Raw genomic sequence first — 27,986 nt, forward strand, 5'->3', positions numbered from 1 at the left:
TCTGGGCACCCCCCCTCCCCGCCCCCGGGAAAGGAGCCCAGGAGTCAGCCGCTAACTCAGGAAGTGGGGTGGGGGAATACGCAGAAAACAGGCAGGTATGAAAACTGAAGGGCAAGGCTGCTTCTCGGGAGCCAGGCTCTCAGGGGCCAGCCCCAGCGGGGGGGGGGGGGGGGCAGGCCTGCAGAGAAACCTACTCAGCCTCCCACTGGTTCAATTCAGAGCCAGGGGCTGCCTGCCCTTCCCCCACTCCACCCAGCCCCAAACCTCAGAGCCACCCACCCAGCCTCTGGATAGGGGCCTGGAAACTGAGCACTGCAGACTCATCAGATTTTCCAGGCCGTGTGTGTGTGTGTGTGTGTGTGTGTGCACGCACACGCACGCGTGTGTACATTCATGCATGTGCTCTTTCAAAGGGGGGGCAGGGGGGTGCAGAGAGCAACTGGGGAAACTGACGTTAAAGGAGAAGGCCCCAAGAAAGGGCCAACCCTTGTCCCTTCCCCCATCCACCTCACCTGGGGCACCTCTTTCTTTGCTCTTTCTCGCAGAGTCTCAATCAGCAGCAGCAAAGGGGAGAAGTGAGGTGGAAACATCCTAATTCAGAATCTAAGAGAAGCAATGTGTCAAGACGTGGTTGTAGGTAATGGCGGGGGGGACGTTGAGACCCTGCTTGAGAGTCGCCACAATAGGGGCCTGTTGGGGACAGCACAGACTCCATAACTAGTCCTACGGACAGTCCTGGAGAAGGTCCCTGGCCGTAGAAGGCACGCCTGCCAGCCACAACCCCCCCCCGCCCCCCACCGCCAGCCGTGCTGACAGAAGAGGGAGCTCCAGGGGGGTAGAAAGGTTCTAACAGACAAGATGCAGCCTCCCCAGCCCAAGCCTCTCCATTCAGCAAAAAAAGTACCACAAGGGCTGTGTCTCCTGCCCAGCAACCACTCCCACAGACAAACCCACATCCTCTCCCTAGAGAACTCTTGGGGTCCTCCTGAGATCTGAGAGCACCTTACCGATTCCTTCTGGAGAAAGCCAGCCAGGAGGCAGAGGAGGGCAGGGACAGGTCCAGGCATCCTGATTCCCAAATGTGAGCCAGCCTGGTCTCTTCCTGCAGCTGTCCCACACAGCTCCTTTCCGGCCCTCCCCCTCCTCTCCCAGGGCCTGAAGCCAGGCCTTGGGCACCCCCCACACCCGGGGGAAGATAATCACCAGGCAGGAGAGGGGCAGGGTGGATCCGGACAGCCAAGTCTCCCACTCTTCCTCCCACACCTCGGGGAAGGTCACCAGGGAGAGGGTAGGCCTAGATCCCTCTGGCCAGGCTGTGGGAAGGCAGCAAAGGGCTGGAGGCAGCAGACTGGTGAGATGTGTGTGTGTGTGTGTGTGTGTGTGTGTGTGTGTGTGTCGGCAGCCTGGGCACGTGTGTGGATGGACACACTGCGTGCGCGTGCACGTGCATGAGCCGCGAGGGTGTACATATTTATCTGGATGGATGTGTACATGGGGGCATCCAGGGACATCATAGAGGGGGAGGGGGAGGGGAGGGCCCCAGGAAGAAAGGCCCATGTTGTAAAATAGATGTCCATTTCACCAGCTCCAGGCTTGGGAGAAAGGGAGAGACTCTCTTCTGTCCTAAAGCCAGGGACCCGACTTCCAGCAACCTGGAAAAGAATGGGGCTCTTTCCTGGATCTCCAGGCAGGCTGGCCCTGGCTCCCCAGATGCTGAGGTGGTCCTTCAGCCCCGGGGGCAGGGGGTATGGGAAAGTCCCTTTCACTGGCAGGTACCCAAAAGGTGTCAGGGAAACTGGGTCAGGCGGGGGATGGGCTTCCGGGATGGCCAGGACAGAGGCAGGGCCCCAGGGCATGCCCGATGAGTCTCCTTCTTTCTTCAGATTTCACACCAGCTGGCCCAGACACGGCCACACTTCCTAACGGCAATTCTCTGTCCCACCCACCAAGGGTCTCCTCCAGGGTCTCCCTGGCTTCTCCTGGATAAGGCCTCCCAGTTCCCAGCCTCTCTGCCTCCCCCACTCAGCCAGAGGCAAGCAGGCACCTGTAACACCGTGGTAGAAGCGGGCCTAGGCTGGCCCAGGATTTGGGGGTGGGGGTGGGGGAGGACATATGATCCTAGGGCTTCTCCAGAGAAGAATGAAGACGTGTAGGGAGGGGAGCAAGACCTGTGGAGAGTGCAGGACCCAGGAGTCCTGGTCCCCAGCAGCAGACCCCATACCCAAGAGCCTCCCTTCTGGAATTTGGAGTTTTACAGGGTGGCAGCCTTTGCCTCTGGGGCTGGCAGCGGCCTGGCCTGCTCCCTAGGTGCCTCCAAGAAACCAGAACTTCTGAGAATTCCAGATACGGCTGCCCCTGCAAGGGGCTTCTGACCCCGAAAGCAGCGAGTCGTGGCTGGCAGCGCTGGGACTGGGGGATGGCAAGAGGAGGAGGGCAGTGTGCCCGGGCAGCTCTGTCCCTGCAGGCTAGCTGGACAAAGCCGGGGTCTGTGGGAGAGGAAACACAGACCCCCCCACCAGACACCACTCCCCTGGCCCCCTGCCCTGGCCAGCTTCTCCAGCTCACAGCCCGGCACCACTGGACAGATCAGAGAGGTGCTAGGCCCATCCCCCTGGGCAGGGAGGACCCTCATGTGGAGACTGAGCCTCAGGGAGGTTCAGTGACGCACCCAAGGTCACACAGCTTATGGGCCACGGTTAAGATTGCACACGGGTCTTTCTGGTTTTCAACTATTGCTATACTTTTTTTTTGGAGTCAAGGGTGGCTGGAAGCTAAATCCCAACTCTGGAAGGCAAATCAGTGGCTGGAGTGATGAAGGTTTCAGAGCTGTCTGGGGCCGCTCCACCCCAGGGACGGGGAAGGTTCTGGGGGTAGAGTCACTCCCAGAGAACTCCAGGCCTTTCCCCATTCCAGCAGCCTGGCCAGTCTGGGGAGGAGGCGCTGTAGGGTATCTGGGACCATCTGAGGCTTATGGGTGGTGCCCTCACCCCTCCTGGGCTCTAGCCCCACACCTCCATGCGTATCCAGGCATTTCTAAGCAGAGGGCGAGAGGGGTGAGGCAGGAGGCAAAGAGTGACTATTCCCTCACCCCCAAACACACCCAAAGGGAACTGAGAGATCCTCAGGGTCTTGCCTAATGCCGTTACCCCCACCCCCACCACCAACCACCCCTCCCATCTCCTGGCCCCCAGCCTCCTTGCTCTTCACCCAAGAGCTCAGCTTCTAGCTCCTCAAACTGCTGCCGGGTGAGCCTTGGGAGGGTAGGGGGTGTGCCTGAGGCCAATGGGGCTCAGACCCCGGAGACCTGGTGGGAACCTGGAGGCACTGGCGGACCAGTGGGGGGAAGTGCTTCCTCCTCCCCACCCCTGTGGTATCCTAGCTTCCTGTTCCTGATAACAATCGACAGCTTGGCCCAGTGGGGGTGGCCCTCTTTCTAATCCCCTCCTGCCCCCTTCTTTGATCCCCAGGGCCCCACTGCCCATTAGTGGAGATCCCGGTGGGCTTAGGGGAACAGCTGGAGCAGAGGCCAGCCTCAGGTCACTTTCCACAGGTTGACCAGGGATTCCCAGGCTCTCCTGCGCTCCCCCCAACACACCACGCCCTGTTCTGGGTACCACAGCCAACTACTACTTCAGCTCTGATCAGCCTCCTTTCGGGGAAACCACTCCCCAGAGTAAAGAAGGGTCCAGGACCAGCTGGCCCTGGAGGGTCTCCGAAGAGAGCCAGTTCCTGGTCCCCACTTCCAGGAGAAAAGACAGGCGCTGGGAGGCCTCCAGAGCTCCAGAGGGTTATCCCAAACCTCCTCCCCCTTAGGCCAGCAGCAGGCCAGCACCCTCCCCACCGCCCCTCCATTGTGCCCACCCCCTGTGTCTATTGTAAATCATTCCTTTTCTGCTGTCACCGTTTGACAGCTGAATCAGTAGTGGGAGGAAGAGAGAGGACGAGGATTGCGCGTGTTGGGGCTGGGAAAGGAAGGGTGTTCGGAATGTTACAAGGGAGAAGAAGCCGCAGCGAGCATGAACCAGCTGGGCTGCTGGCCAGAAAGGGGCCTGCCGAGGCAAGGCGGGGGGTGGGGGGTGGGGGGTGGGCAGTGGAATCTTGGACGTGGGGGCCACTTCCTAGGCCCCAGGCATCCAGATGCCCCAGAGGCGAAGAAGACGTGGGAGTCCCCCTGTGTGAGGGCCAGAGACTGTCCACTATCTGTAAGTCTTCTCAATGGATGTTAGGATTTGGGGACAAGGCCTGGAGGGCTTGCGCGCAGGGGGAAAGCCCCCCAGACTCTTCTACAAGCTGCCTCTGCCATCTACTTCCGGGCCGGCTAGTCCATCTCAAACCAGAGGCAGCTGAGAGCTGGGTTGTGGCTCAGGTCCTGAAGCTGACCCTTCTGGTCTGGCCTGGGTCTTTGTGGAGCAAAGATTCCTGCTTCCTTTCTCCCCCACCCCACTCCAAGTCCGCACCCACCTCTGCTCTGAGCAGGCGTAACCTGTGCCTGACCGTGAACTCCCAAGGCTTGAGGGGGCAAGGGCTTCCAGGACTAGGGCTCTGAGGCCAAAGCAGAGGAGTAGAAATCACTGTGTGGACAGGGCCAGCTTGAACAGGAACAATGAGGCGTTCCATGTGGGACAGCTGAGCTCTGCCCAGTAAGCAGGCAGAGGCTGAATGTGACAAAGACCCAGAGGACCTGGTCTATCCCCAGGGAGCAGAGCCTTAGACCCATGGCAAAAGTGCTGGCACACAGCCAGCCCACACCCAAAGGGGCACAGGCAAGAGCCACCCGACCCCTGGCGGTGGCTGCAGGCGCGGGAGGGCAGCGTGCAGCTGGGGTGTGCGTGGGTGGCAACAAGGAGGGGCAGAGGGAGGAAGCTGGCTTCCTGAAGCCTCCTCAGCCCTCAAAGACCAACCAACAGACAGACAGACAGCTGGCAAGAGGCAGCCTGGGGGACACAGCTGCTTCAGTAAGTACCTGAAAGGGGGGAGGAGGGGTCCCTGTGGTCCTGGGGTGGTGTGAACCCTGGGGAGACGGGAGGGCATCTCCACGGAGGGTGTGAGTAACGTCGCATTGGGTGCTATAGTGCCTGGCTGGCGAATGGGTGCTGACCCAGCTGATAGCCCCGAGGTGGGGGGGTGGGGGCAGGGGAGCCGCAGGGGGCTGCAAGGAGAGCAGAGGCCGATGAACCCCTTTCTGCTTCGGGACAGCCTCTACCATCCACATCTGCACGGGGCCCACTCTGTCCCCTCACCTCTGTCCCTGCGGGCTTAGCAACTCTAACACCGCCCCCGCTCCTCAGAAGCTGTGACCTGGCTCTGGAAGATAGGCACTGTCCCCCAAGAGGAGATGGCCCCACCACCTCCATGCCCCCTCTTGTGCCCCCAGCTGTCGCCTCACCATGCTCAAGGGCTTGGTGAGGCCATTTCCTGTGACAGTTACAGAGGCGGGAGATGGGGGGATGGGCAGAGGAGGAAGGAAACACACCCCCACCACCACCCCTAGCCTACCTCCCTGGACAGAGACCCCAGAAGCCAGAATGAACTCGGAAGCTGCCAGCGGTTAGGACAGGGTCTACAAGGGTCCCCAACTGGCTCCAACGCTTCGAGAGGCCTTAAACCTTTCATTTCAGAGAAGGCCTAGACTAGAGGTGGTTTCTGTGAGCCTTCTCTCTCCCTTCTACACAGAACAAAATTGTTTGTGTTTCCTCCCTTGCCTTCTTTCACTTGGGTCCCAGCTTAGAGCCCCTTGTACTCTTGCTTTGAGCGGCCTCTCTTCCCCTCTCTCCTTCCTTCTGGAGGCTTTCCTGCCCTCCCCCACAGTCTCTACCCCTCGTTGGGCCCCTACTCCAATCTCAGACTGCCCACCACCCTGGGCCCCCCCCCTAGAGATCCTGGCCTTCCCGCAGTGAAAATGACATTGCTGCTCGGAGAACAGAAGACACCTCAGTAAAAACAGAGGTACCAGAAAACAGGCAGCTGGCCAGGACTTGGGAGCCTTCTCCTGGCCAGTCAGACAGGCCAGAGGGCAACAGCTGAGGGCTCCTGTCTTTCAGGTGAACCTCATGGCTGAGTAAGCCTCCCCTGGGCCCAGCACCCCACCCAGCATGGTCCAGGACCGTGGCGGGGGTGCTCCAGAGCACGGCTGCCGACCTGGTCTTTGGGGGCAGCCATGACCCAGCCTCCACCCACCAAAGCACCAGCCAAGAAGCATGTGCGACTGCAGGAGAGGTGAGATCTTCCCTGGGAGTGGAGGGGGGGGGGGCTTCCCAGCTCTGAGACTGTGCCCCATTCCTTCCATCTGCCTCTCCAGCTCTGACAGCTGAGTCCAGAGGGCCCTCAGCTGTTGACTCCAATCTGGAAAAGGAAACCACATGTGTTCATTTGCATGTCCTTTGCATGTCCTTTACATGTCTGGGGCATAAAGTGTCATGTCAACCTCGTGCCTGTTTCCCAAACCCCAAGATGGGCTGAGTACCCAGCCCCTGGAGCAGGGCTGTCTTGGGTCTGGATGTAGGTCTGACCTTTGGAGGCCAGGGAGGAATGGGCAGGGGTGGGCAGGTGGAGAGAACAGTTGGGTTCAAGGCTGCCCCGATCTGACAAAAGAAGGGCATGTAGCAGGGTCCTGAACCTGGAGCCCACTGGGCCTGTGGGTCAAGGGGGAAACAAGGAGCAGCCTCCTCAGGCGTGCCCTATAACAATAATAATGGTTAGAGCAGCGATGTTCTTGGGCACTCACTAGGCACTGGTTGTCCGTGCTTGCAGGCGAGGCTCCAATGTGGCTCTGATGCTGGATGTGCGGTCCCTGGGAGCTGTAGAGCCCATTTGCTCAGTGAACACACCCCGGGAGGTCACCCTACACTTTCTGCGCACAGCTGGACACCCCCTCACCCGCTGGGCCCTGCAGCACCAGCCACCCAGCCCCAAGCAGCTGGAAGAGGAATTCCTGGTAAGAACTTGGGGTCTCCTCGGAGTCCATCCGCCCTTCTGAATCAGAGACAGCCAGCTGGCACCATACTATCTTGGGTACTGCAGGATGCCTCCTCTTTGGGACCTCAGGAAAGAGAACCCTAGGATCAGGGGAGAAAACTGCCCCATGCTCCCTCTTCTGCCCTCCACCCCATCCAGACCTACTGAAGCCAGGAGAGTAGAGCAAGGGCCCAGCTCTACTAGATAAGGGGGGGAAGGGGGCAAAGGAGGCTGGGAAGGTGTATCGGCTATATTCACTCATTTCCTCCCTCTACCAGAAGATCCCCTCAAACTTTGTCAACTCTGAAGACCTGGATATTCCTGGCCACGCCTCCAAGGACCGATATAAGACCATCTTGCCAAGTAAGAAGTGCGGCGGGCTTCAAGGGAGGTGATGCTGTCCCTGGGGCTGGACAGGTTCAGGAGTCGACACACAGCCTCAGCCAGGCAAGAGCTCCCTCACATAGAGCATTTTCTTTCAGCAGAGGAACACCAATACCATCCCCGAGCTGGGCAGGGATCATAACCACAGTGAGAATACAGCAACTCATATTTGCAGATGCTTACCGTGGGCCAGGCGGTGCTGGGAGATGCTGATGTTAACTCATTTCTCAAAACGACCCCAGGGAGTAGATTTGGAATCACAGAAAAGTTGCCTCGGGCATAACTTGCCCGAGGTCACAGCTTCTTTCTCCTCTTCCTCCACTGTGGGAAATGCCCAGCAGAGGTCCGCAGTGGCAAAGGCACCATCAGGATGGCTCCCAGAGAGAGGGCTTCGAGCAAGTCAAATGCAGGGAGGGACTCTGCAAGAGAGCAGTGTGAGAGTTTGGAGACGGGAGTCCTGGGGCTGTAAGGGGTTGACCCTGCAAGCTCAAAGGGCCCAGGGATCAGCACTCCTGCTTTGCAGAGGCAAGCAGGAGACCCTCAGAGACTCTCCCCCTCCCCCCACTCAGAGAAGCCTTGTTTGGCCCACCCCCCTCCAGCAACTCCTTGTCTGGAGGCCTTAGCTCACCACTCCCGGCTCCTGCGGTGACAGCCATTTGCCCGCAGGGGTGGGTCAGCACTCATCGAATGGGGGGGGGGAGGAGGGAGCGGCCCTTGTTCTTGATCTAAGTCTCACCAGCCTCCCCCCACTGCCCATCCCCCCCTCACCCCCCTCACTCCCCAACACTCCCCCCCCTGCCCCCCCACTCCCAGCCAGGAGGGAAGTCTCTCTGCAATTCTCCTCCTCTCCCTGCAATTCTCCTCCGTCCAGAACCAAGCCAGCACTGGCAGAGCTCGTCTCCTTTCCTTACAAGCTAACTTCTTCATTCCAGCTTGGATTGGATCTCCCCACTTCGAGGGAGAGGCTGGCACGCCCAATGGCAGAATGAAACCCGACTTTTGGTCCCACGTCACCACTGTGGGGTTTGGGGCTAGTCGCTCATCCAAATCTCATATTCACCATCAGAAAGAAACTCTTCCTGGGGCGCCTGGGTGGCTCAGTCCATTGAGCGTCTGACTCTTGATTTCAGCTCAGGTCATGATCCCAGGGTCGTGGGATGGAGCCTAGTGTTGGGCTCAGCACTGAGCATGGAACCTGCTTAAGATTCTCTCTCTCTCTCTCTCTCTCTCTCTCTCTCTCTGTCTCCCTCTGCCCCTCTCCCCGCCTCACGCTTTCTCTCTCTCTAAAATAAATTTAGAAAGGAAAAAAACTTTTCCTCTGTGACCCTTTTTTTTCCTCCCTTGCCTTATTGGTACCATTGTGCTCTATCCTCTTCCTGACTTCGAGGCTAGAATATTTCAGTAACTGCCCATTAGGGTCTCTGCGGCCCCATTCCCTTTCCTCAATCGTCCTGCACAGCACCACGCAGTTAGCCTTCCCCAGTTATTCCTTTGAACATGTCACTCTACTGCTCAGAAACATTCTGTGGCTTCTTCATGTCTGCATATAAAGTAATTTAGGGGGTCTCTGACCACCTGCGATACACGGGGTACTGTGATACGCACAGGAACTCACCTCTTCCTGACCCTGTTGGGAGTGCGCCTTAGTTGGTCCCCTTTTGACCTCTGACCTCTGCTGATTTTAACTTCCTAGATCCCCAGAGCCGTGTCTGTCTAGGCCGGGCACAGAGCCAAGAAGACGGAGACTACATCAATGCCAACTACATCCGAGTGAGTGGCCTAGCTGGGGCTGCCGCGCAGGGAATGGGGGTGGGGTCGGGGGGTGTGCTGTGTTTGAGGACATCCCCAGAGAATATCGTCCAGCTGTGGATTCCTGCTCCAAATCACTACTGCCATGCCCCTCCCCCCCCCCAAGATGGGATAGACACCGAAGAGGCCCCAAGACACCAGCCGAGAAAACAGAGCAGATGTTAGGCTGAAAAGAAGAAACCACCCAGTCTTCCTTAACGCACGTTATCACATCATCCCTGCCAACCCTTTACACATGGAGGAAGTTGCCCTGTTGAACTCATTCCCTCGTAGCCCCAGGGCTCCTGGCTCTTAGGTCTGCATGGAAGGTGCTAGCACAAATAGGAATGCTCCCCTGCCTCCCTTTTCTCTCTCTCTCTACCCTTAACTGCCTCCCAAAACAGCCCCTCCTTTGAGGAAATGGTTTAACATCAAACTATAGGAACCAGGGAGGCAAGGCGGCCTCTCTACCCCAGCTTCCCACCTCTACTGGCCCGAAGTAGATGTAAAAGTAGCGCCCTCTAGTGGCTCCAAGTGGCTAGGACAGAGGTCAGAGGTGCCAAGAGGTTGAAAGCTGTTAGCCCGGGACTCTGCAAATCTCCTATTTGCTGGCAGAAATTTAGTGAACAGTGGTCTGTCTGGATTTCATCATCTTGAGGAGCTGAGATTCCGACCGGGAGAGAAAAGGGCTAGCAAGAATGTGCCACGTCTTGCTACTAAATATATATAAAAGTAATAGTAAAAGTGAAACATTCACTCAACCAATGTTGAACACTGTTTTCTTATTTTGTGCTAGTAGAAAGCAATAGGGGAGGAAGGGAACAAACATTTCCAAAGGACCTGATAGCGCTAGATCCTCAGTATGATTTGTTGAATGTGATTTGTGCTACATTCTTGCAAGATAGCTATTGTGCCCAATTTACAGATGAGAAAGCTGAGGCTTAACGGAGGCTAGGTAACCTGCTTGTGGTGGCAGAGCTAGTAAGCAGCAGAACAGAGATTTGAACCCACGTGTTCCTCCCTCCAGAGCCTGTGTCCTTTCCACCACGTGCCTTCCAGTGTGTGCACGGGTATGTCCGGGTGTGCATGTTCAGTGTCTTCAGCCTGACCCCAGGACCCCCGGAGTCCAGGATTTCCCTGGGGCTCTACTCTCACTGCTTCCCACCCTTCCTTTTACGCATCCATCTCCCCAGGGCTACGACGGGCAGGAGAAGGTCTACATTGCGACCCAGGGCCCCATGCCCAACACCGTATCGGACTTCTGGGAGATGGTGTGGCAGGAAGAAGTGTCACTCATTGTCATGCTCACTCAGCTCCGAGAAGGCAAGGAGGTAGGAGGTGGAGTCACAGTCCTTAGTGAACCCAGAAAAGGCTACTTCTTACCCCACAACACATGCCCTGACTCAGGGCAGCTTGGGACTAGGGCCTCTCCTGGAAGCTGACGATACCTATAGCCAGGCCCAGCTTGAACTTCTCAGAAAACTTTCTGAGATATACACCATCGGGGCTCTCCACAGCCAGAACGGGGGGTGGGGTAAGCACTTCACCTGCAGGAGAGCCCAGCCCCTGGGTACTGACCCAGGCAGCGCGGAGCCCCTCCGATGGGGGAGGGAAATGGGGAGGGGACCCCACTTCCTTCTCTGCTGTCCTGGCCCCCCGCTCCAGCTGATAGACACTTCCCCCTTCTGACTCCCAGCTCCCTCCCTCCTAGAAATGTGTCCACTACTGGCCCACAGAAGAGGAAACCTATGGACCCTTCCGGATCCGCATCCAAGGCACAAAAGAATGTCCAGAATACACTGTGCGGCAGCTCACCATCCAGGTACAGGGAGGTCAGGCTGTCTCCAGCATCGCTGAAACTCAGGCCTGACCTTTACTGGGATCCGAGGGTTTATTCATCGAAACCTTCTTGAACGCACATCTAGAAGAAGAGCTTGAGGCAAAAAGCAAGAGAACGTGGGTACCGCCCTAGTCTAACAGGGCAGAGCCAACTAGCCAAGCAGAAACCACCAGGAAGGCCCATCTGCCCATCCGTGCTGAATGGCCCAGGAGAGGAGAGGAGGGGTCCCAGAGTCATGCTGAAGGAACCACCGGAAGTCCAGGCAGATGTATAATGACACATGTGAAGTGCTTTAAAATGCCTTCTATTATCATATAGCATTTTATACTTTTCAAAGCGTTTCTTTCTCAACTCCTTATCCTCCAAGCATCCTGAGAAGCAAACCAATAAGATATCACGGTCTCCTTCTTTTTTTTTTTTTTTTTCAACGTTTATTTATTTTTGGGACAGAGAGAGACAGAGCATGAACGGGGGAGGGGCAGAGAGAGAGGGAGACACAGAATCAGAAACAGGCTCCAGGCTCTGAGCCATCAGCCCAGAGCCTGACGCGGGGCTCGAACTCACGGACCGCGAGATCGTGACCTGGCTGAAGTCGGACGCTTAACCGACTGTGCCACCCAGGCGCCCCAGGGTCTCCTTCTTCTAAGTAAATGAGGTTAAGGGACTTGCCCAAAGTCATATGCTAGTTAGAAGCACAGCCAGGACTTGAACTTGGGTCTTCCCCCGCTCCCTGGACAGCATTCCCTCCAGCATTTCAGAGGAGGGAATGGTGGAGTATGATGAGCAGGAGAAGGGCTGACCTGACCTGCTCGGGGGTCCGTGACTGTCCCGGGGGGGATTCTAGCCTTTGCCCTCCTCTGGTGCCAGAGAAGAAGGCTGCCAGTGCCCCCTACCTTGACCTTGGTTCTCATGCCTTGTTCCTATGCCAGCACCAGGAGGAGTGCCGGGTAGTGAAACATGTCCTCTTCTCTGCCTGGCCTGATCACCAGACCCCAGAATCGGCTGGGCCTCTGCTGCGCCTGGTGGCCGAGGTGGAGGAAAGCCCAGAGACAGCTGCCAACACTGGGCCCATCGTAGTCCACTGCAGGTATGTGGCCCCGCCCTCCCCAGCAGCCTATGAGCAGGTGCCCCTTTCCCTGCCGTTGGGTCTCTCCTTGGAAGGGATCTAAGAAGGACAGCACCGGGCAGTCCCAAGTCTTACCTTGGATGGGAATCTCTAGGTCATTCAGCAAGTGCTCTGTTCTCATTCTCTCCTTCATGCAGAACCTGGCCATCTGGGCTGGACATTCAGGTACAAGCCAGAGAGGGCACAGAACATCAGAAAGCTTCCCAGTCTTCTGGGGAGGGAAATAAACATGGTCCCCGGTGTTGAGAAATTCATTTATTTTTTAAATTTAATGTTTTACTTTTGAGAGAGAGGGACAGACAGTGTGAGCAGGGGAGGGGCAGAGAGAGGGAGACACAGAATCTGAAACGGGCTCCAGGCTCTGAGCCGTCAGCACAGAGCCCGATGCGGGGCTAGAACTCACAAACCGTGAGATCATGGCCTGAGCTGAAGTCGGACGCTTAATTGACTGAGCCACCCGGGTGCTCCGAGAAACTCATTTATTCAACAACTATTGACTGAGAACGAGTTACGGTCAGGCACAGTGTTAGATGCTGAGGAGACAGCTCAGTTTCTGCCCTGCTGGGTTTATAGTCTGGTGGGAAAGACAGCAGATCAAGTGATTAAGCACAGCACAGTGGGAGGTGTAGGGGAGCACAGAACCAAGTCGCCCATCCCAGACTGGCCAGAGAAGGTTTTCCAGGAGAAAGGACATCAAACTAAGCTAAAATCTGAAGGGTGAATTCATCAAGTGAAGAGTGGAAAGAGGAAGCGTTCCAGGCAGATGGAACAGCATGTGCAAAGGCTCCGAGATGAATTTTTTTTTTAAGAGAGAGAGAGAGCACAAGCAAGGGAGAGGAGCAGAGGGAGAGGAGCTTCACACTCAGCAAGGGGGCCCTACGTGGGGCTCGATCCCATGCCCTTGGATCATGACCTGAGCTGAAATCAGGAGTCTGATGCTCAGCCGGCTAAGACACCCAGGCACCCCCTGAGATGAAATTTGTAAATGGACATTGCTGGGAGCAGAGTTAGAAGATGGGGGCTTGGAGGTCATGTGGGGGAAGGGAAGGAGAGTGATGAGAGAGCAGTCTGGAAGGCCAGATCACAAGGGGCCTCATAAGACTAGCTAAGTGCCATTTCAAAGGAATGCTTTGGCCTCAGAGTAAGAATCCGATTGGGGTGGGGTGGAGTGGGGTGGGGTGGGGGGTACCACGGGGGACAAGCTTACGATAAGGTAACCATTTGGGGGTACATACCTGAATAGAACATACTGGCACAAGTATAGACAGAGGGGGCCCATGAGCCTCTTCCCCACAGGGCGCACCTGGACATAAGTGTTGGGAGGTCGTGAGTGGCTTCTATCAGGGCTTCAGATAAGAAGCTTTCCCAAAGAGGGGGAGTCCTTGAAAAGGTTTTGGAACAAAGGGCAAGACACAGCAGCGTGGAGGGGACAGCTGTGGGAGGGACCCGAGGTGGCAGAAGGGGGCTGAGTGTCAGCAGCTGTGGAGATGGTGTCCTGGTCAGACAAGCAGGGCTCAAGGGCTCAACAAGGCCAAAGGCAACGTGGACAGTTGGAAACCACTGCCTGCCGCTAAGCAGAAGAGAGCTCCTCGAAATGTTCACGGGGCTGGAGGGTGACCTGGGATAGGTTTATGGTGAGGATAGATGAAATGCAAACTGCCCCAGTGCCAGCTCTAAGCTGTGAAGGTGTTGCTACCTTCCTCCACCCTCATGGCCCCACCCCCAAAATAGGGGGCCCTAAGTCCCTACGGCTTTCTCTGTAGTTTGAGGCCTGGGCCCCACATTCTCTGGTCTCCTGTGACCTCCCTGTCCCCTCCCTGGCTGTACCCAGTGCAGGGATTGGCCGGACTGGCTGCTTCATCGCCACCCGAATTGGCTGTCAACAGCTGAAGGCCCGAGGGGAAGTGGACATTCTGGGTATCGTGTGCCAACTGCGGCTGGACAGGTGGGTCTATGAATGTAAACAGGACTAACGACGCGAAGGAGTGGCATCCGTGCTTCCTGGGCACCAGGGCACTTAGAGGCTCATCACCATCAAGCACTTCCTTCCAGAAAGGAAAGGGCCCATTGCTTAAAGAGCGGTTTCCTTGTGCAGCTAACACCCAGGAAAGAGTCTCTATCTAAAATTTTAGCTTGGCGGCCTAGAATTAAATATGCCACTCTGCGGATATCTGAGCCTTGTATCTTTTTTGGTTTTTGGTTGTGGTTTTCCAAATCCCCTGCTCAGGGAAAGGTGGAGGGATAGGGTGTGGTTGGTCCTAGACACCAGGCAAGCACAGATACTGCACAGAAGCCCTCTGCATCTGGAGACCGGGAACCGCGGTGCCAATTCTGAGTTGCATCTCACTGAGCCATCACTGTATTTCTTCATCTAGAGAGAAACGACGGCTCCTTCCCCAGGAGCCGCGTTAAGGAATGAGTTAATGCATAGGGAACATGTTTTTCAAAGATGAGAACCTACTGTACAAATATACAGAATTATTATTTTTACTTTTTTTATTTATTTTTTTATTTTTTTTATTTTTTTTTCAACGTTTATTTATTTTTCAGACAGAGAGAGACAGAGCATGAACGGGGGGGGGGGGGCAGAGAGAGAGGGAGACACAGAATCGGAAACAGGCTCCAGGCTCTGAGCCATCAGCCCAGAGCCTGACGTGGGGCTCGAACTCCCGGACCGCGAGATCGTGACCCGGCTGAAGTCGGACGCTTAACCGACTGCGCCACCCAGGTGCCCCTTATTTTTACTTTTAAGACAGGGAGGAAGAAACCTTGAGGCTCAGGAATATTCCTGGCCTGGCCTGAGGAATCAGGGGCCTGGCGCTGCCCCAGGAGCCGATGGGTCAGAGAGGAAAAAGTTCTCCTCCTGGGCACAGCTAGCAACGGGGCCCAGCCCTGAGTAAGGGGCGGGGGAGGGGGAGGGGCTTCGCTCGTGGGGAAGGTCTGAGGGGCAGAAAAAGGAGGAGAAAGCCCAAAGGATGAACATATGTGAAGGGGTCGACAGGTTCTTTGGGAGACTCTCCCTGCAGAACTATGGGATGCTTGACTCGCCCCTCCTGTGCTCATGGTCTCTGCATATTCTCCTTGCAGGGGCGGGATGATCCAGACCACAGAGCAATACCAGTTCCTGCACCACACCCTGGCCCTGTATGCAGCCCAGCTACCGGAGGAGCCCTGCCCCTGACCGCTGGTACCTCCACCAGCCCAGGTGCCAGATCCCCCCACGCCTGGGCAGGTGGTTCTGGGGAAAGTGGGCCTTGTGATCTGAGGGATCCCCTGGGCGGGCATGGGGAAGGGGTGCTTCCTCAGCGGGCACACGCGGTCACAGGAAGTTGCATCGGCAAGAACGGGGACCAGACTCCAGGTCTTTACCACCAGCCACTCTTCTGCTTCCTCTAGTAGCCCCAAGTGGACACTTGGGGGAACCTCCCGTGTCTCTCTGAACTTCGAGCTAGGAACTGGCATTTATGAGACAGCCGAGAAAGGACCAGTGTCCCAGTCTTGTCTAAAGTGTTCTGTGAGCTTCATCTCTCCGTCTACGACATGGGCATTAAGTGCTTTGCTGCCATAGGGAAAAGTAATCAGAGAAGCTCCCAGAAGCCGCTCCAGCTGTATCCCCTTCCTGGGCCTGGCAAGAGAGTGATCCCCAAGATCATCTTCCACCTGGGCCCTGCCCAAGACCTGGCCAGATGCGGGAGCTGGGAAAAGTCTGGTCCTGACCGTGGCCAAGTTCTCAACCTCCCGGCAGTGAATTTCCACTTCCTCACCCCACATCTGTGAGGGCTGGATACCCCCCAAAGACAACAAGGACCCAGACTACCCCTGTGCCCACACCTGTGTCCTGGGATCAGGCTACAGAGGTGACCAGGCCAGTCATCTGAGACTTTTGGAAGAGGGAACGTGTGGCGACCCCTCAGAGGCCCAGAGGGCTGCCCCTGCCTCCATAATTGCCAGCCACTCACCCCAGCTACTCCCGAGAGAGGCCCAGCATCTTCTGTCTTCCTTTCATGACCTCAGAAGGTACCCTGGGTAACAGGAGGTATAAAAGAACGAACGGTGAGGAAGAAACAAGGAGCAAGAAACAAGAAACTCCTGCGCCCTGCCCCCATCCACCCCTGCATTTGCAGAGTACAGCTGGAGAGCCTGGCTGTTTCCATGAACCATCTGGGTGAAGCACCGCACGCAGACCAGGGGCCTCAGCCTGGGACCGCAGAATTGGGACCCTCATAGCCTCTCCCAGAGAACTAACTCCTTTCATCATCTCGGCACCAATACAATTTCCAGGGCACCCAAGATCTATCTCAGGGCTCACCTACACTCCCCAGGAAGGCATCCAGATCCTTCGTCCTTGAATCCAAAATGAGCTGCCTGTGGGGATGAAGAAAGGCACCATCCCTCCGGGCACTCAGCCCCTGAGGTCTGCCTTGACTGCTGCCAGCTCTCTGTGGAACCCCCCAAGGAGCTGGATCCTGGCGAGCAGCTGGGCCTCCTTATTCACGACATCGCTTCTGAAGCACGTGCAACGTTGAAACTGAGGTTAATTTTCTTAACACTTCCGCTTGGTCTCACAATGGAATTCTTCCTTCCTTACAGCCCCAGGAATGGCTCACCTGCTCCCAACCCCTTTGGGAGGCACTCGCAGCCTGTGCCTGTGAAGGAGGGCACAGAGCTCTCAAGTGCCTGATCCTGCCCTGAGCTCAGACCCAACCGGGAGGCAAGCAGGTGCGTGGCCATAGACCCACAGGTTCCCCACCCTATAACTGTGGCCCCAACCCCATTCTAGAACTTAGAGAGTACAAGCTCTGGAAAAGGAACCAAGTGGGAGAATAAAAACCTTTTGGATGACTGATTCATTCCTTCTTTCCATCTTTTTCTCAGGCCTCTTTATGGCAAGAGAGTAAGACCCCAGAGACCCAGGAATAGGCTGCCGATCCTTATCCCAGGATATGCACTTTTCTAGCAACTTCTTGAGACACATCAAACAAAGTGACACAGTAGTCGGTTTAGGAAATGGGGCAGAGGTGCACCTTAGGAGCTGGACGGGAACCTATAAAGGGCAGAAGCTAGAAAGATGATACTCTGTGATCCCTCTGCTTCAAGACCAATGATCAAATGATCATTTGGTCATCTTGGGTAGGTTTGACATATGGTTCGACAGTTTATGCACCTTTAGCCAGAACAAGAGACTACACCTGAGTGGGTTTGAAAACCTGATTCTAAAGAGCACTCCTCCTAGGTGGGAGGTTTGCCCTGATGCCTGGAACTACTGGGGAACAGCCAGCCCCTGGGTTCAGCAGCCCTGTGGCTAGGGAGGCATCTCTGCCTGCCTTATATCTCCCACCATCAGTTCTCCTCCTGAAGAAAACTTTGACTTTTACCAAAACAGGCCAACTTTTTCATCCGCTGCAGATCTCCCTCACTGGCACCCCCACCCCCCACCCCGGCAGGATTTTATCTACGAATTATGGTGATACTAGTGAAAATCAACCTCAGCCTCAAACAGCTGTTTCACTTTGGGCCAGAGGCTTCCTAAACACGCAGTTCAGGTAAACTGTGGTTGACAAAACAAGATGGAGTATTAAAACACCCAAAGACGGTTGTGACTCTCCGCTCGTTAGGCTTTGAGAGGATAAGACTCCGTCCCCAGAGATGTTCAGAGGCCAAGGATTCAGGGAACAAAAAGCCTCCATTTCTCTCCCTTTCATAGAGAGCTCATCTCCGCGTCCTGGAAAGTGGGTGAAGCATCCTTCACCCTGCTTAACGGGGACCCCACGCACCTCGGGCCCACCGCCCTTTAAGAAGGAAAGGGGTGCCAGCCAGGGCGCCGCAGCCCGGGAAGGGGACCTCTCTCCCCAGTGTCCCCGGACGCCAGCAGGCGCAGGCCCTACCCCGGAGGCTCGCGGGCTCCCCGCGCACCCCACCCGCGGGCCCGGCGAGGGGCGAGGGAGGGGCGCGCGCTCGGGTGCGAGCCGGACACGGCCGGGCAGCGGCGGCGCGGGAGGGCGGCGGCGGCGGCGGCGGCGGCAGCGGCGGCGGCGGAGGAGGAGGAGGAGGAGGGGGAGGAGGGCGCCGAAGCCACACCCATCGGCGAGCGGATCCGGGGGCAGCGAGTCGTCGGCCGCTGCGCTCCAGCCTCCGCCCGCACCGAGCCGCGGGACCCGGGCCGCACCGGGGAGGGGCCGCTCCGGGCCGCAGCGCGAGGGCACCGAGGGGCGGCGGGCAGCCGGCACCGGGCGGGGCCGGCCGCAGCGACCATGATCGCTTTGTTCAACAAGCTGCTGGACTGGTTCAAGGCCCTGTTCTGGAAGGAGGAGATGGAGCTCACGCTGGTCGGGCTGCAGTACTCCGGCAAGACCACCTTCGTCAACGTGATCGCGGTACGGGGGCGCGGGGCGCGGGCCCGGGGCGCCGGCCGAGGGTCGGGCCTGTGTCGGCCTGCGCCGCGCCCTGGTGAGCCGGGGTCGCCGCCTGGCATGGCCGGGCACCGCCGGGCGCCGGGCGGGGGAGGAGCGGGCCCGAGCGCTTGGGGCCTAGCACGGCCCGTGGGAGACCTGGGTGGCGCGCGACCCGCTGTCCCGCCCGGGCCGGGATGGCACGGCTGGGGGCGGGGGAAGGGGGGCGAGGACACCGGCTGGGGCCCTGGGCCTGGCGGCCCCTGGGGGTCACGAGGCTGGCGGGATCCGCCGCCTGCAGAGACAGGCTCCCTCCGGTCCCCGCGCGAGGGGGCATGACGGGGCGAAAGCGCCCGGGCCTTCCCGCCCAGCGTGCGGAGGGTCGCGGGACCGGGCGGCCGGAGCGGCTTGGGGAAGGGGCCTGGGCAAGCCCAGCCCCACCCCGAGGCTTTAACCCCTCTCTGCCGGAAGGGGAAGCCCCGGCGCTGTTGAGGGGGAGGGGAGGTGTCCCCTGGGGGTAGTGGCATCAGCTGAGGCCCTTGGCACCGGCCCAGACTCCTCCTCTCCAGGAACCCGCGGCGTCTTAGCTGGGGGTCCGGGGAGGATGGCATCGGAAAGGGAGTTTGGAGTCTCCGTCTGGCTCAGAAGTTGCAGCAGGAGGTGCCCCAACCAGAGGATGAGTTGGAGGGGCGCTGCCCACTCTAGGGACACGGGAGACAGTGGCTCTGAGGGCTTTGGGTAGTGGAGACGGAGATGGGCAATTGTAAGTCTTTCACTGCCAGGGAGTGGTGGGGAAGGAGTTAAAATCTGTCTTACAGAAAGGGAAGATGGGCTCCATGGGTGTGTGAGCTGAGGCTGCGGTAATGGCTGCGGCCTGCATTAAAGAGCTTGGCTGGACTGGGCGTGTGGGGCTGAGGGAGGCTTGGGGCAGGTGCTGGGGTTGCCCCCCGCCGGTCCCAGTACCCATACTGGGGTTTCTGAGAATTGTGGATTGGCCACACACTGGCCAAAAATGCCGATGATGTGGGTTAGCAAAGAAGTATGGCCGGTCAGCCCAGGTACTTCTCTGTGTTGTGGCCCATCCTGGAAGAAGAGGGCCCCCCTGATGGATCTCAGCATCCCAGAAGGAGCATGGCCTGAGGCAGGAGGGCAGAGGGAAGGCTGGAGGCTGGAGCTGCGGGTACCCCACGGTCACATATTTAGGCACTGGCTTCCTTTTCCAAACATGTTTTGCAGAGGACTCCTGCCCCTTTCTCCACCCAGTGGTTCCTAGTTCCTCATCCGACAGGCCAGGACCTTCAGGCCCCTGCTGGGTTTTTTGGCATGATAGTCTCCTAGCCAACATATGCCCCTGGGCTCCTGTCTGAGAGTTTGGCCCCTAGTTAGATTTGGCATTGACTTGGGCTCTTGGGCCCCCTTGGGCAGGAACATAACACCGGGGCTCTGATCCTGCAGGCCTGGGTGGCTTGGCTTCTAGGCATTTAGATCTGGGAGACGTCTCCAGGGTAAGGCCAAGAGGAGGACCAAGTTGTTGCTGCTCTAACAGCTCACCCTAGGTGTCACCTCCAGTCCCCAGGGAAGCCACGCGCCTGGGCAGAGATGCACAGGTACCCAGGTGGGTTCCGGTTCCTCGTCAGGAGGGCCTCCTCTAGACCTGCATCATATCCAAAACAGGATCAGACCCAGGAACAGAACCCAAGAGTCACATATTACACTGCCAGGTCAGAGTTTGGGTGATGTACAGCTCTTAGCCCATGCATTCCCCCGTTCGCTACTCAACTTGCCACTTCGGCTCACCCGAAGGGCTCACCATCCTAAAAGTGCCAGCAAAATTTCCCTTTAAAGAGGCCTTCCAAGAAAAATCACCCCTTGTGGACTTCCGCGGGAGTTTTAGGATCAGGGAAACTGGTGTTCTCCAATCCTCCAGGGCTCCCGCACTGGCATTTCTGCCCACCTTGTGTATAACCACAGTAGAGTGTCTTTCAGAAAGAAATGAAGAATCGGGACCCCTGGCCTTTGTTCCCATGCCCACCGCTGACTTTCTGAATCACCTTTGCCCGCTCATTTGTCATCTGTTGGTCTCAGCTTTTTTCCCATTTGGCTTTTTCTACTCCCCCTATGAGGTCTGACTGTAAATAGAAGTTGAGTTTATGTGTCTAGCTACTCAGCAGGCTAATGTGAACTGGAAAAAAAAAAATTATACAGAGACTTCACAGTCCTTCTAAGGACCTAGAAGCGTTCTGTTGAGTTCCTCTCAAAAAGTTGTGATGTAGAACGTAGGAGATGTTTTGCCTGAGGGAAAAAAAGAGAGCCATTTTCAAATATTTAAAAGTGTAAAAGACTGTCCTATGGAAGAACTACTCTTGGGGTACCCAAGTCTTTGGAACAAGGGATGGAAGTTATAGGAAGATGGATTTTTGACTCATTATACAGAATTTTCAGACAGTTGGAGCCCACCCAAGAGGGAATGAGCCAGGAGGTATTCAAGTCTGAGACAAAAGGTTACTTCCAGCCATTAAGTGAGGAGCTTGTGAGATCAGGAGGCATTAGCAGGGAAATGAAGTCATAACCCGGTTCCAGCTTAGCTTTGATTCACAGCTGAACTGGCTACTTGGGTACCGGGGAGCCTGGTTTCCCGAACGTTTTCCTAGCCCCAAATCCCATTCTGCCAGGCCAGGCTTTTTCATGTATATGGGAGCCTGTGAATCTTCTACTTGCCAGAGACGCCAGATGGCTCTTCATGCGATACCCAGACCATTTCCATTTCCAAGCACTTTGTGAGCCTTATCTGCCAGTCTCTAGGAAACAAAAACCCTTGTCCCCATTTCACGGGAGGAAGCCGTGAGGCCCAACGAGGTTGAAGTGTCTTGCCCACGCTCCTCCATGTGAATGGTTAATAAAAACTGGGCTTTCTTCTTTAGACCCTTATGTTCTTCAGCAGCCCCGACGGGGAGGAGTGGACTTTGGTCCAGAGGGTGCCCCCACCCCCACCCTGGCACCTTGCTGGGGTTTGGATATTAGACCACATGTGTTTAGGGCCTCCATACTTAGCTGGAAGCAAAGCCGTCCTCCTTCAGGATGCTCCCTTTCCCTCGGTGATTCCTAACTTTTAGGGCTCTGGGACCCTTTTGATAACTGATAAAAATTAGAGACCCTTGCCCCAGAGAAGTGTCCATACAAACAAAAATTTTGTACGTGCACATCGGGAGCAATTTCAGGGGGTTTACGGACTCTCTGCAGTGCATCTGTGGCCGTTGGGGTGGGAACCCTTACTCTACCTTGTCATGAGCATGAGTCATAAGGACTCCGTTCTCACTTGCAAGAACTTTGGTGAATGAGTTTGGGTGATTCCTCTGGATAAAAGGGAATCGATCGCTCTCATTTGGATGGATCCTCAGGCAGTCTTCATTCAGGCCTACAGGCTCTGAATAAGAAATCGTCATCTCCTACACCTTGGCTAAGGGTCAGAGCCCCTGACTTCCTTACGTGACCTGAGGCAAATTATTCCTACCACCTAGTGGAAACAAATGGCATGGTAGAGAGACAAGGGCTGTCACCCTCAGATTCAAGGGTAAGCAAGTCCCATCTCCTGCACCTGAGGAGGGTGGTTGTAAGCAGAATTGTCCTACATGTGAACATGGAAATGACCTTGGAGCAAGTTTGGTCTGGCCTTCAGGCCTGGGCTAGTTTAGAGCAAACATCTTGGAGACAATTTAGAGGGGGGAGAAATGACGATCGTTTGAATTCGAGAGTGGGTCATGGGATATGGAGTTATAGTCAACTCCTAATTATTCAGCAAACATCTGCTAATGTTGTTAATGGAGGCGTGGTTCCCCTCCCCAAGAAGCTCTCAGTCCATTGGGGAGACACATAAGTCAACAGGGAGTACAGAGTGTGGATTATCCATCCTAACAAATGGAGTGTCGTACAAATAGACCACAACCACCGGATAATCCAGAAATTACTTGGTGGGCATTGCACGTTGGGGTGGCCACTTTACCTTCCCTCAAAATATTTGCTGCCAGTTTGAAGATCTGTCTCCTTCCCTTGAGATCCCCCCTCACTGCTTATCATGAGCTGCTTGAAGTTCTTTTGTTGGGAGGTAATTCTTCTGCTCCACTGGAGACTAAGTACAATAAAGGGGCTCCTGTTCCAACAGAGAGATGTAGGTTAGACTTTAGGAGGAATTTTTTCCCCTGTCTGGGCTGCGAGACTTTGAGTTTGCCTGAAGAAGACAGGCCTCGTGTTCATGGGAGAGCCCCAGGAATCGGGTGAACACCTGAGTTGTTTATGGCCATCCTCCCTGAAACCAAGGGACACTCAGGAGATGGCCCCATCCCCCCACCCCCAGCAGAGGGGTGCCTGTGAAGCTCGGGCCTGGCCTCTGCCTCACTCTTGCAGCCTTGTGGCCGTGGCCACCAGAGGTGGCGCATCTGGATTCTGTCAGTTGTTACCCCTTTTCCAATTCTGACTCTTCCTCCCAGTCAGGACAGTTCAACGAGGACATGATCCCCACCGTGGGTTTCAACATGCGCAAAATCACCAAAGGGAACGTGACCATCAAGGTGAGCGGCAGGAAGCCAAAACTCTGGGCACAGCTGCGGCCACAGAAGAGCCCGTGTGTGCCTGTTGGGGCCGGGCACCCGGAAGGGAGTTGGGGAGGGCATCTGCGACCCCGGGGGGGAGAAGCTGAAGGAAAGCCGAGGCTTGGATAGTGCGGAAAAGAGCACAAGACTTCTGAGGCAGTCAGAAGGGTGCAGAGACAGGAGGACCGGACAGCACGTGAATCCTGGGGCAGGGGGTGGGGGGTGGGGGGGCAGGGGGGTGGGGGTGGTGTGTGCAGGGAGTAGGGGAGCGGGGAGGGGGACTTGGGAGCCAAGATGGGTTTGATTGCCTGCTTGCTGCTGAGACCGTGTCACCCTCTTCTTGCTCAGCTCTGGGACATTGGGGGACAGCCCCGATTCCGCAGCATGTGGGAGCGCTACTGCCGAGGAGTGAGTGCCATTGTGTAAGTGCAGGGCCAGGCTGGTGGCAGGACTCAGCCTCACCTGGCTCCCTGACCCCACCCCACCCCCCCCCCCCCCCCGCCGCCCGCCCCGGCCCCGCAACCTCACTACCTGTAGGAGCCACAGGTCCAGAACTGGATCCATCAAAGTGCTGGGTTCACAACACACTGTCCGTACACGGCCGGCCTTTACTTTGTGTGCAGATAAGAATATCTGTGAAACACTCTGGGCACCTCCCGGCCAATCTGAGAACCAGAGCATCAACCGGCTCAAAGGACCTGTGTCTCCCTGCCTCCCCCCAGTTTAGAGTCACCGCTCTCCTGACTTTTGTGCGATTTAAATGGCTCGTTCCCTTGCTTTTTAAAAATAATTTTATCTCACATGTGTATGCCCAAACAAAAGATTGTTTTGTTTTCATTGTTTTTTACCTCATTTAAAAAACATTTTTTTGGGGGGCGCCTGGGTGGCTCAGTGGGTTGGGCATCCGACTTCGGCTCAGGTCGCGATCTCGCGGTCCGTGAGTTCGAGCCCCGCGTCGGGCTCTGTGCTGACAGCTCGGAGCCTGGAGCCTGCTTCGGATTCTGTGTGTCCCTCTCTCTCTGACCCTCCCCCTGTTCATGCTCTGTCTGTCTCTGTCTCAAAGGTAAATAAACATTTAAAAAAATTTTTTTTTAAATTATTTTTAATGTTTGTTTATTTTTGAGAGAGAGAGAGAGACAGGGCATGAGCGGGGCAGGGTCAGAGAGAAAGGGAGACACAGAATCCAAAGCAGGCTCCAGGCTCCGAGCTGTCAGCACAGAGCCCGACGCGGGGCTCGAACTCACGGACCGCGAGATCGAGACCTGAGCCGAAGTCGGTCGCTCAACCCACTGAGCCACCCTGGTGGCCCTGACCTCATTTTTTAAAAGTATCTTGCTGCAAGAAAATCTTCTGGGGCATCCTTTGCTTTTTTCTCACTCACCCATAGCTAGTCTTTCCCTGAAGACTTAAGAGGGTCACTTTGGGAGGGATTTACACATAATCTCAAAGAGCCAAGCTTCACCCCCTGCATGACAACTTCTTCGGAGGGGACTTTGGACGACGGGATAACGGCAGGCCCTGGAGGAGGCCTAGATAGCCCACAGATCAAGAGGTGACCAAGCCCAAACAAGAGGTTTGCTCCCGCAAGCAGCAGGTCCTTCTTGTCCTACCTCTCAGCCTGTAGTGTCAACCTGCTTGTCCCCACCCTGCTGTCCCCCAGGTACATGGTGGACGCCGCTGACCAGGAGAAGATTGAGGCCTCCAAGAATGAGTTGCACAACCTACTGGACAAACCCCAGCTGCAGGGCATTCCGGTCAGCAGCGCATTGGAGTGGGGGGCGGGGAGGGAGCCCGCTGGGAAGTCACTGGGGGCCTGGCCTGAGGCAGGTGAAGGCCAGGCACGGTTGAGGTGGGGAGAGGAAACAGACGGCCTCGCCCGGCAGCCCTGGACCTAGTCTTTGTCCTCCTCTGTAGGTCTTAGTCCTGGGTAACAAGCGAGACCTTCCAGGAGCACTGGATGAGAAGGAGCTGATTGAGAAAATGTGAGTTTGGCTACTCTTCTCTGTCCTTCCTCCCTGCTCCCCCGATTTCCCAGGCCACCGAGAGGGAGACGGCTTCCTGCTGCTCTCAGTATTCGCCACATGGTGGCAGCAGAGCGTACCTTTCCCGGAGCCTCGCCCTCCCCATTGTAACTCCTGAGCAAGCAAAGGACTCTGGCGCCCCCAGCCCCAGGCCCCCTGGGCAGTCCTAGCCTCAGCAGGTTCTACTCTGGTTTCCCCCCAGGAATCTTTCTGCCATCCAGGACCGAGAGATCTGCTGCTACTCCATTTCCTGCAAAGAAAAGGACAACATTGGTGCGCGTGGGTATGGGGGAGTTGCTGGCATTCTGGGAAGAGCCCGGGACAGGGGGAGGAGCGGAGAGGCACTTCTGGGTGTTCTGGGGCAGTGACTCTCAAAGGTTTTCACTCCACAACCTTCCTTGAAGCCCAAAGCTCTATGGTTCTCCTGGAGTAGGACAGGCATCGGGGAAGCTCAGAATCTGAGCATCACCCGGCTCTGCCCTCTACTGGTTGTGTGATCTTAGGCAAATCACTCCCTTCCTGGGGCCTTGCTTCCCCCACTGTAACGGTCACAGGGTTAGATCAGGTGATTCCCAGGCCCCTTCTGGCTGTGACGTCCCATGGCTCCGTCCTTCACGCCACCCAGATGCCCCCCGCCACTCATCTGGGGCTGTTTGGAGCTCGATGGCTCTGGGCTTTTGCTGCCCTTAGAGTTGATCCCCAGTTGCAGTTTCGGAAGCCCTGGGCTTAGGCCACTCCCTAAGATGTTTGTTCCACCTCCCCCGTCGGCCCAGCACAAACTAGAAGGCGTATAAACCTCTCTGTCGTCCCCCACCCAGATATCACCCTACAGTGGCTTATTCAACACTCAAAGTCACGGAGAAGCTGAGACTGCAGTCCTTCCCCCTCGGACCAGGGACCTGCTGTCATCCAAACCCGAAGCCGAGCTCCCCGCCCACCCTGCCGTCCCCCCTAAGGCCGTCCCTCCTCACTCAGCGTGGGGAGGGACCCTCTGGGGATCCCAGAGTCCTGTTCTGCTGAGGTTTGAACTCCTGATTTTATTGTAAAATAAACCGCTCCCATTCTGGCCCCCTAACCTCTCGCCCTTCCCCTTCCCTCTGCCCTCTGCCGGCCCTGCTTCCGGCCCCTTAACAGCCCTGGCCCCATAGCCCCTGCCCTCCTCTCTCCCGTGCCCCACTCCTACACTGCCCTTTTCAACACTCTTCTGTTGTTGTCCTGTGTGTACAGTATATATATGTATATATATTTTAATTTTTTAATTTAAGCAAAGACTAAAATCAACCATTTGATGCTGCAGGGGCCCGTCAGGACCCGGGAGGGGAGCGGTCTGGAAAGAAGGAAAGAGATGCGGGGTGGGCTTGGGGCAGGTTCAGATTAGGAAAGTGAAGGCTGGCACCTGGGGGGCAGGTACCAGCCAGGGCACTGGCGGCCATCCCCATGTCGCGTTCATTTCCACTTCCCGATCTGGCTTGTCCCCGTAGTGCTTGAACGTCACAGGCTGACTGCCACCTCCGGAGGTGCCCCTGTCTGCCCCCCTAGCCTCAGTAGGGCCACCAGGCACAACCAGGTGCCAGAGAGCACCAGGCGGAAGGGGCAGGAGGCCAGCCCCCCGGGGCGCCCCAGCAGCCCCTCCTGCCCGTTCCTGGCTCCCAGCTCCTGCCCCTTCCTGGGGCCCCCAACTCCATGGGCCACCTCATTTTCTGTTCTCATTTTGCAGAGTTGCACAAGGAGAGAACTCAGCATGGGGGGTTGGTTCTTTGGGTTTTGTTTTCTGTTGGTTTATGTGTTTAATTTAATGATTTGTAAAGTGATGTTCCTCTTCCTTTTTTACACTTTTCAGCTCATATTTAACCTCTGTTTGGAAAATGATTCTTGTAACTGTACATTTTTTTGCCTCCTAACAACACGAATAAATGACCAGTTTTGTGTCGGGGGGGTGTACGGGGCTGGTTATTTGTCCGTTAGATGCCACGGAATGACTGGCTGGCCCGCACACTGGGCACAAACAGCCACGGAGAGGGAGGCACGCGCTCACACCGGGCACACAATGGCACTTCACACAGCCGCCTCCCGCACGTGTGCGGGGCCTCGCCGGGCCTCCTTCTCCCTCCCTCGGCAGACTCGCATGCGGTCGGCCCTGAGCTTCCAGCTGCCAAGTGGAGCTAAGGAGGAAGTCTGTTTAAGGACCTGCCTGGGGCTGGGGTCAGCGTGGCGGGAGTGTGGGGCTGCATCCCGATGTGTGCGGGGCTGCGCCTCCCTCGAGTCCGTTCAGAGCCCTACCTGCAGCCACAGCGAATTGTCCTCCAGGGGGCGGTGCCGGGCCTGCAGAGCCTGACGGCTTCCCCCCTTCCCTGCTTCTCTGTTGGTGTCGGTGCCACCGGTTTCTTGGGAGAGAGGCCGTACCCTTGTTCCTCTGCCCAATCCCAGTGTTTTCCCTACTTGACCCCAGCCTTCAGAGCTGGTCCCCCCTCCTCCTTGCCCACAGCTGCGGCTTCTGAGCCTTGCAGGCCCAGCTTACCCAAATCCGGGGCCATCTTGACCCACTTTTGCAGGAAAGCCCCGCCTCTCCTCTGCTCCGCCCCCTTCAGCCTCCCGTCCCCCTGGAGAATAGAGCAGGCCCCTACAGCAGCTCTGTTTTCTGGTCCTCTAGTCCTGCCTCTGCAGGAAGTCACTTCTGCAGGAAGAAGGAGCCGTGGTTCCCTTAGATGTGGGAGCAGGGATCCCACGGCTTTGGCCTCAAGGGTCCTGGGCCTGCCCTATTGGCTCTGAACTTCACCTATTAGCACCTATTGGCTCTGAACTTCTTGGTGCCCCGGGCTTCCTCCTGAAAGTAGTTTATAGTCAGAAATGACTCTGGGGGTGGGGGGTGCCTGTGTGGCTCAGTCGGTTAAGCGTCAG

At 56.7% G+C, this 27,986-nt stretch overlaps 2 protein-coding genes across 5 annotated transcripts; both read left to right on the forward strand.

Moving 5' to 3' along the window:
* Positions 1 to 4,871: 4,871 nt before the first annotated feature.
* On the forward strand, positions 4,872 to 16,938 carry PTPN7 (protein tyrosine phosphatase non-receptor type 7). Of its 4 annotated transcripts, none has more exons than XM_047076681.1 (11): positions 4,872 to 4,955; positions 6,042 to 6,216; positions 6,751 to 6,934; positions 7,233 to 7,317; positions 9,032 to 9,108; positions 10,320 to 10,457; positions 10,838 to 10,948; positions 11,896 to 12,053; positions 13,924 to 14,037; positions 15,180 to 15,297; positions 15,489 to 16,938. In XM_047076681.1, exons 2-10 carry the CDS (start codon positions 6,158 to 6,160, stop codon positions 15,271 to 15,273), a joined length of 1,020 nt encoding a protein of 339 aa, XP_046932637.1. In that variant the 5' UTR covers positions 4,872 to 4,955; positions 6,042 to 6,157; the 3' UTR covers positions 15,274 to 15,297; positions 15,489 to 16,938. The 4 variants fall into 4 exon arrangements, with proteins under 4 accessions (XP_046932637.1, XP_046932638.1, XP_046932636.1 ...); XM_047076682.1 differs by having other exon boundaries at positions 16,683 to 16,938; XM_047076680.1 differs by having other exon boundaries at positions 15,180 to 16,938.
* Positions 16,939 to 18,186: 1,248 nt separating this feature from the next.
* On the forward strand, positions 18,187 to 27,018 carry ARL8A (ADP ribosylation factor like GTPase 8A). The gene is made up of 7 exons (XM_047076685.1): positions 18,187 to 18,466; positions 22,966 to 23,046; positions 23,416 to 23,489; positions 24,728 to 24,821; positions 24,982 to 25,049; positions 25,291 to 25,361; positions 25,907 to 27,018. The coding sequence occupies exons 1-7, from the start codon at positions 18,344 to 18,346 to the stop codon at positions 25,954 to 25,956; spliced, it is 561 nt and encodes a 186-aa protein (XP_046932641.1). The 5' UTR covers positions 18,187 to 18,343; the 3' UTR covers positions 25,957 to 27,018.
* Positions 27,019 to 27,986: the final 968 nt, after the last annotated feature.

This window comes from Lynx rufus, unplaced genomic scaffold, assembly GCF_022079265.1.
Source record: "Lynx rufus isolate CCGP_SWC_20201006 ecotype Redwood Valley unplaced genomic scaffold, mLynRuf1.p SCAF_15, whole genome shotgun sequence".
In the NCBI taxonomy this organism is placed as follows: domain Eukaryota; kingdom Metazoa; phylum Chordata; class Mammalia; order Carnivora; family Felidae; genus Lynx; species Lynx rufus.

Bases quoted from the DNA above. Each gene is read 5' to 3' on its own strand.
- PTPN7 (XM_047076680.1), top strand. From the start codon at position 6,158: ATGACCCAGCCTCCACCCACCAAAGCACCAGCCAAGAAGCATGTGCGA. The intron at 7,318-9,031 runs GTAAGAAGTGCG...TTAACTTCCTAG, and splicing joins ATATAAGACCATCTTGCCAA to ATCCCCAGAGCCGTGTCTGT. The intron at 10,458-10,837 runs GTAGGAGGTGGA...CCTCCCTCCTAG, and splicing joins AGCTCCGAGAAGGCAAGGAG to AAATGTGTCCACTACTGGCC.
- ARL8A (XM_047076685.1), top strand. From the start codon at position 18,344: ATGATCGCTTTGTTCAACAAGCTGCTGGACTGGTTCAAGGCCCTGTTC. The intron at 18,467-22,965 runs GTACGGGGGCGC...TCTTCCTCCCAG, and splicing joins CCTTCGTCAACGTGATCGCG to TCAGGACAGTTCAACGAGGA. The intron at 23,490-24,727 runs GTAAGTGCAGGG...GCTGTCCCCCAG, and splicing joins CGAGGAGTGAGTGCCATTGT to GTACATGGTGGACGCCGCTG.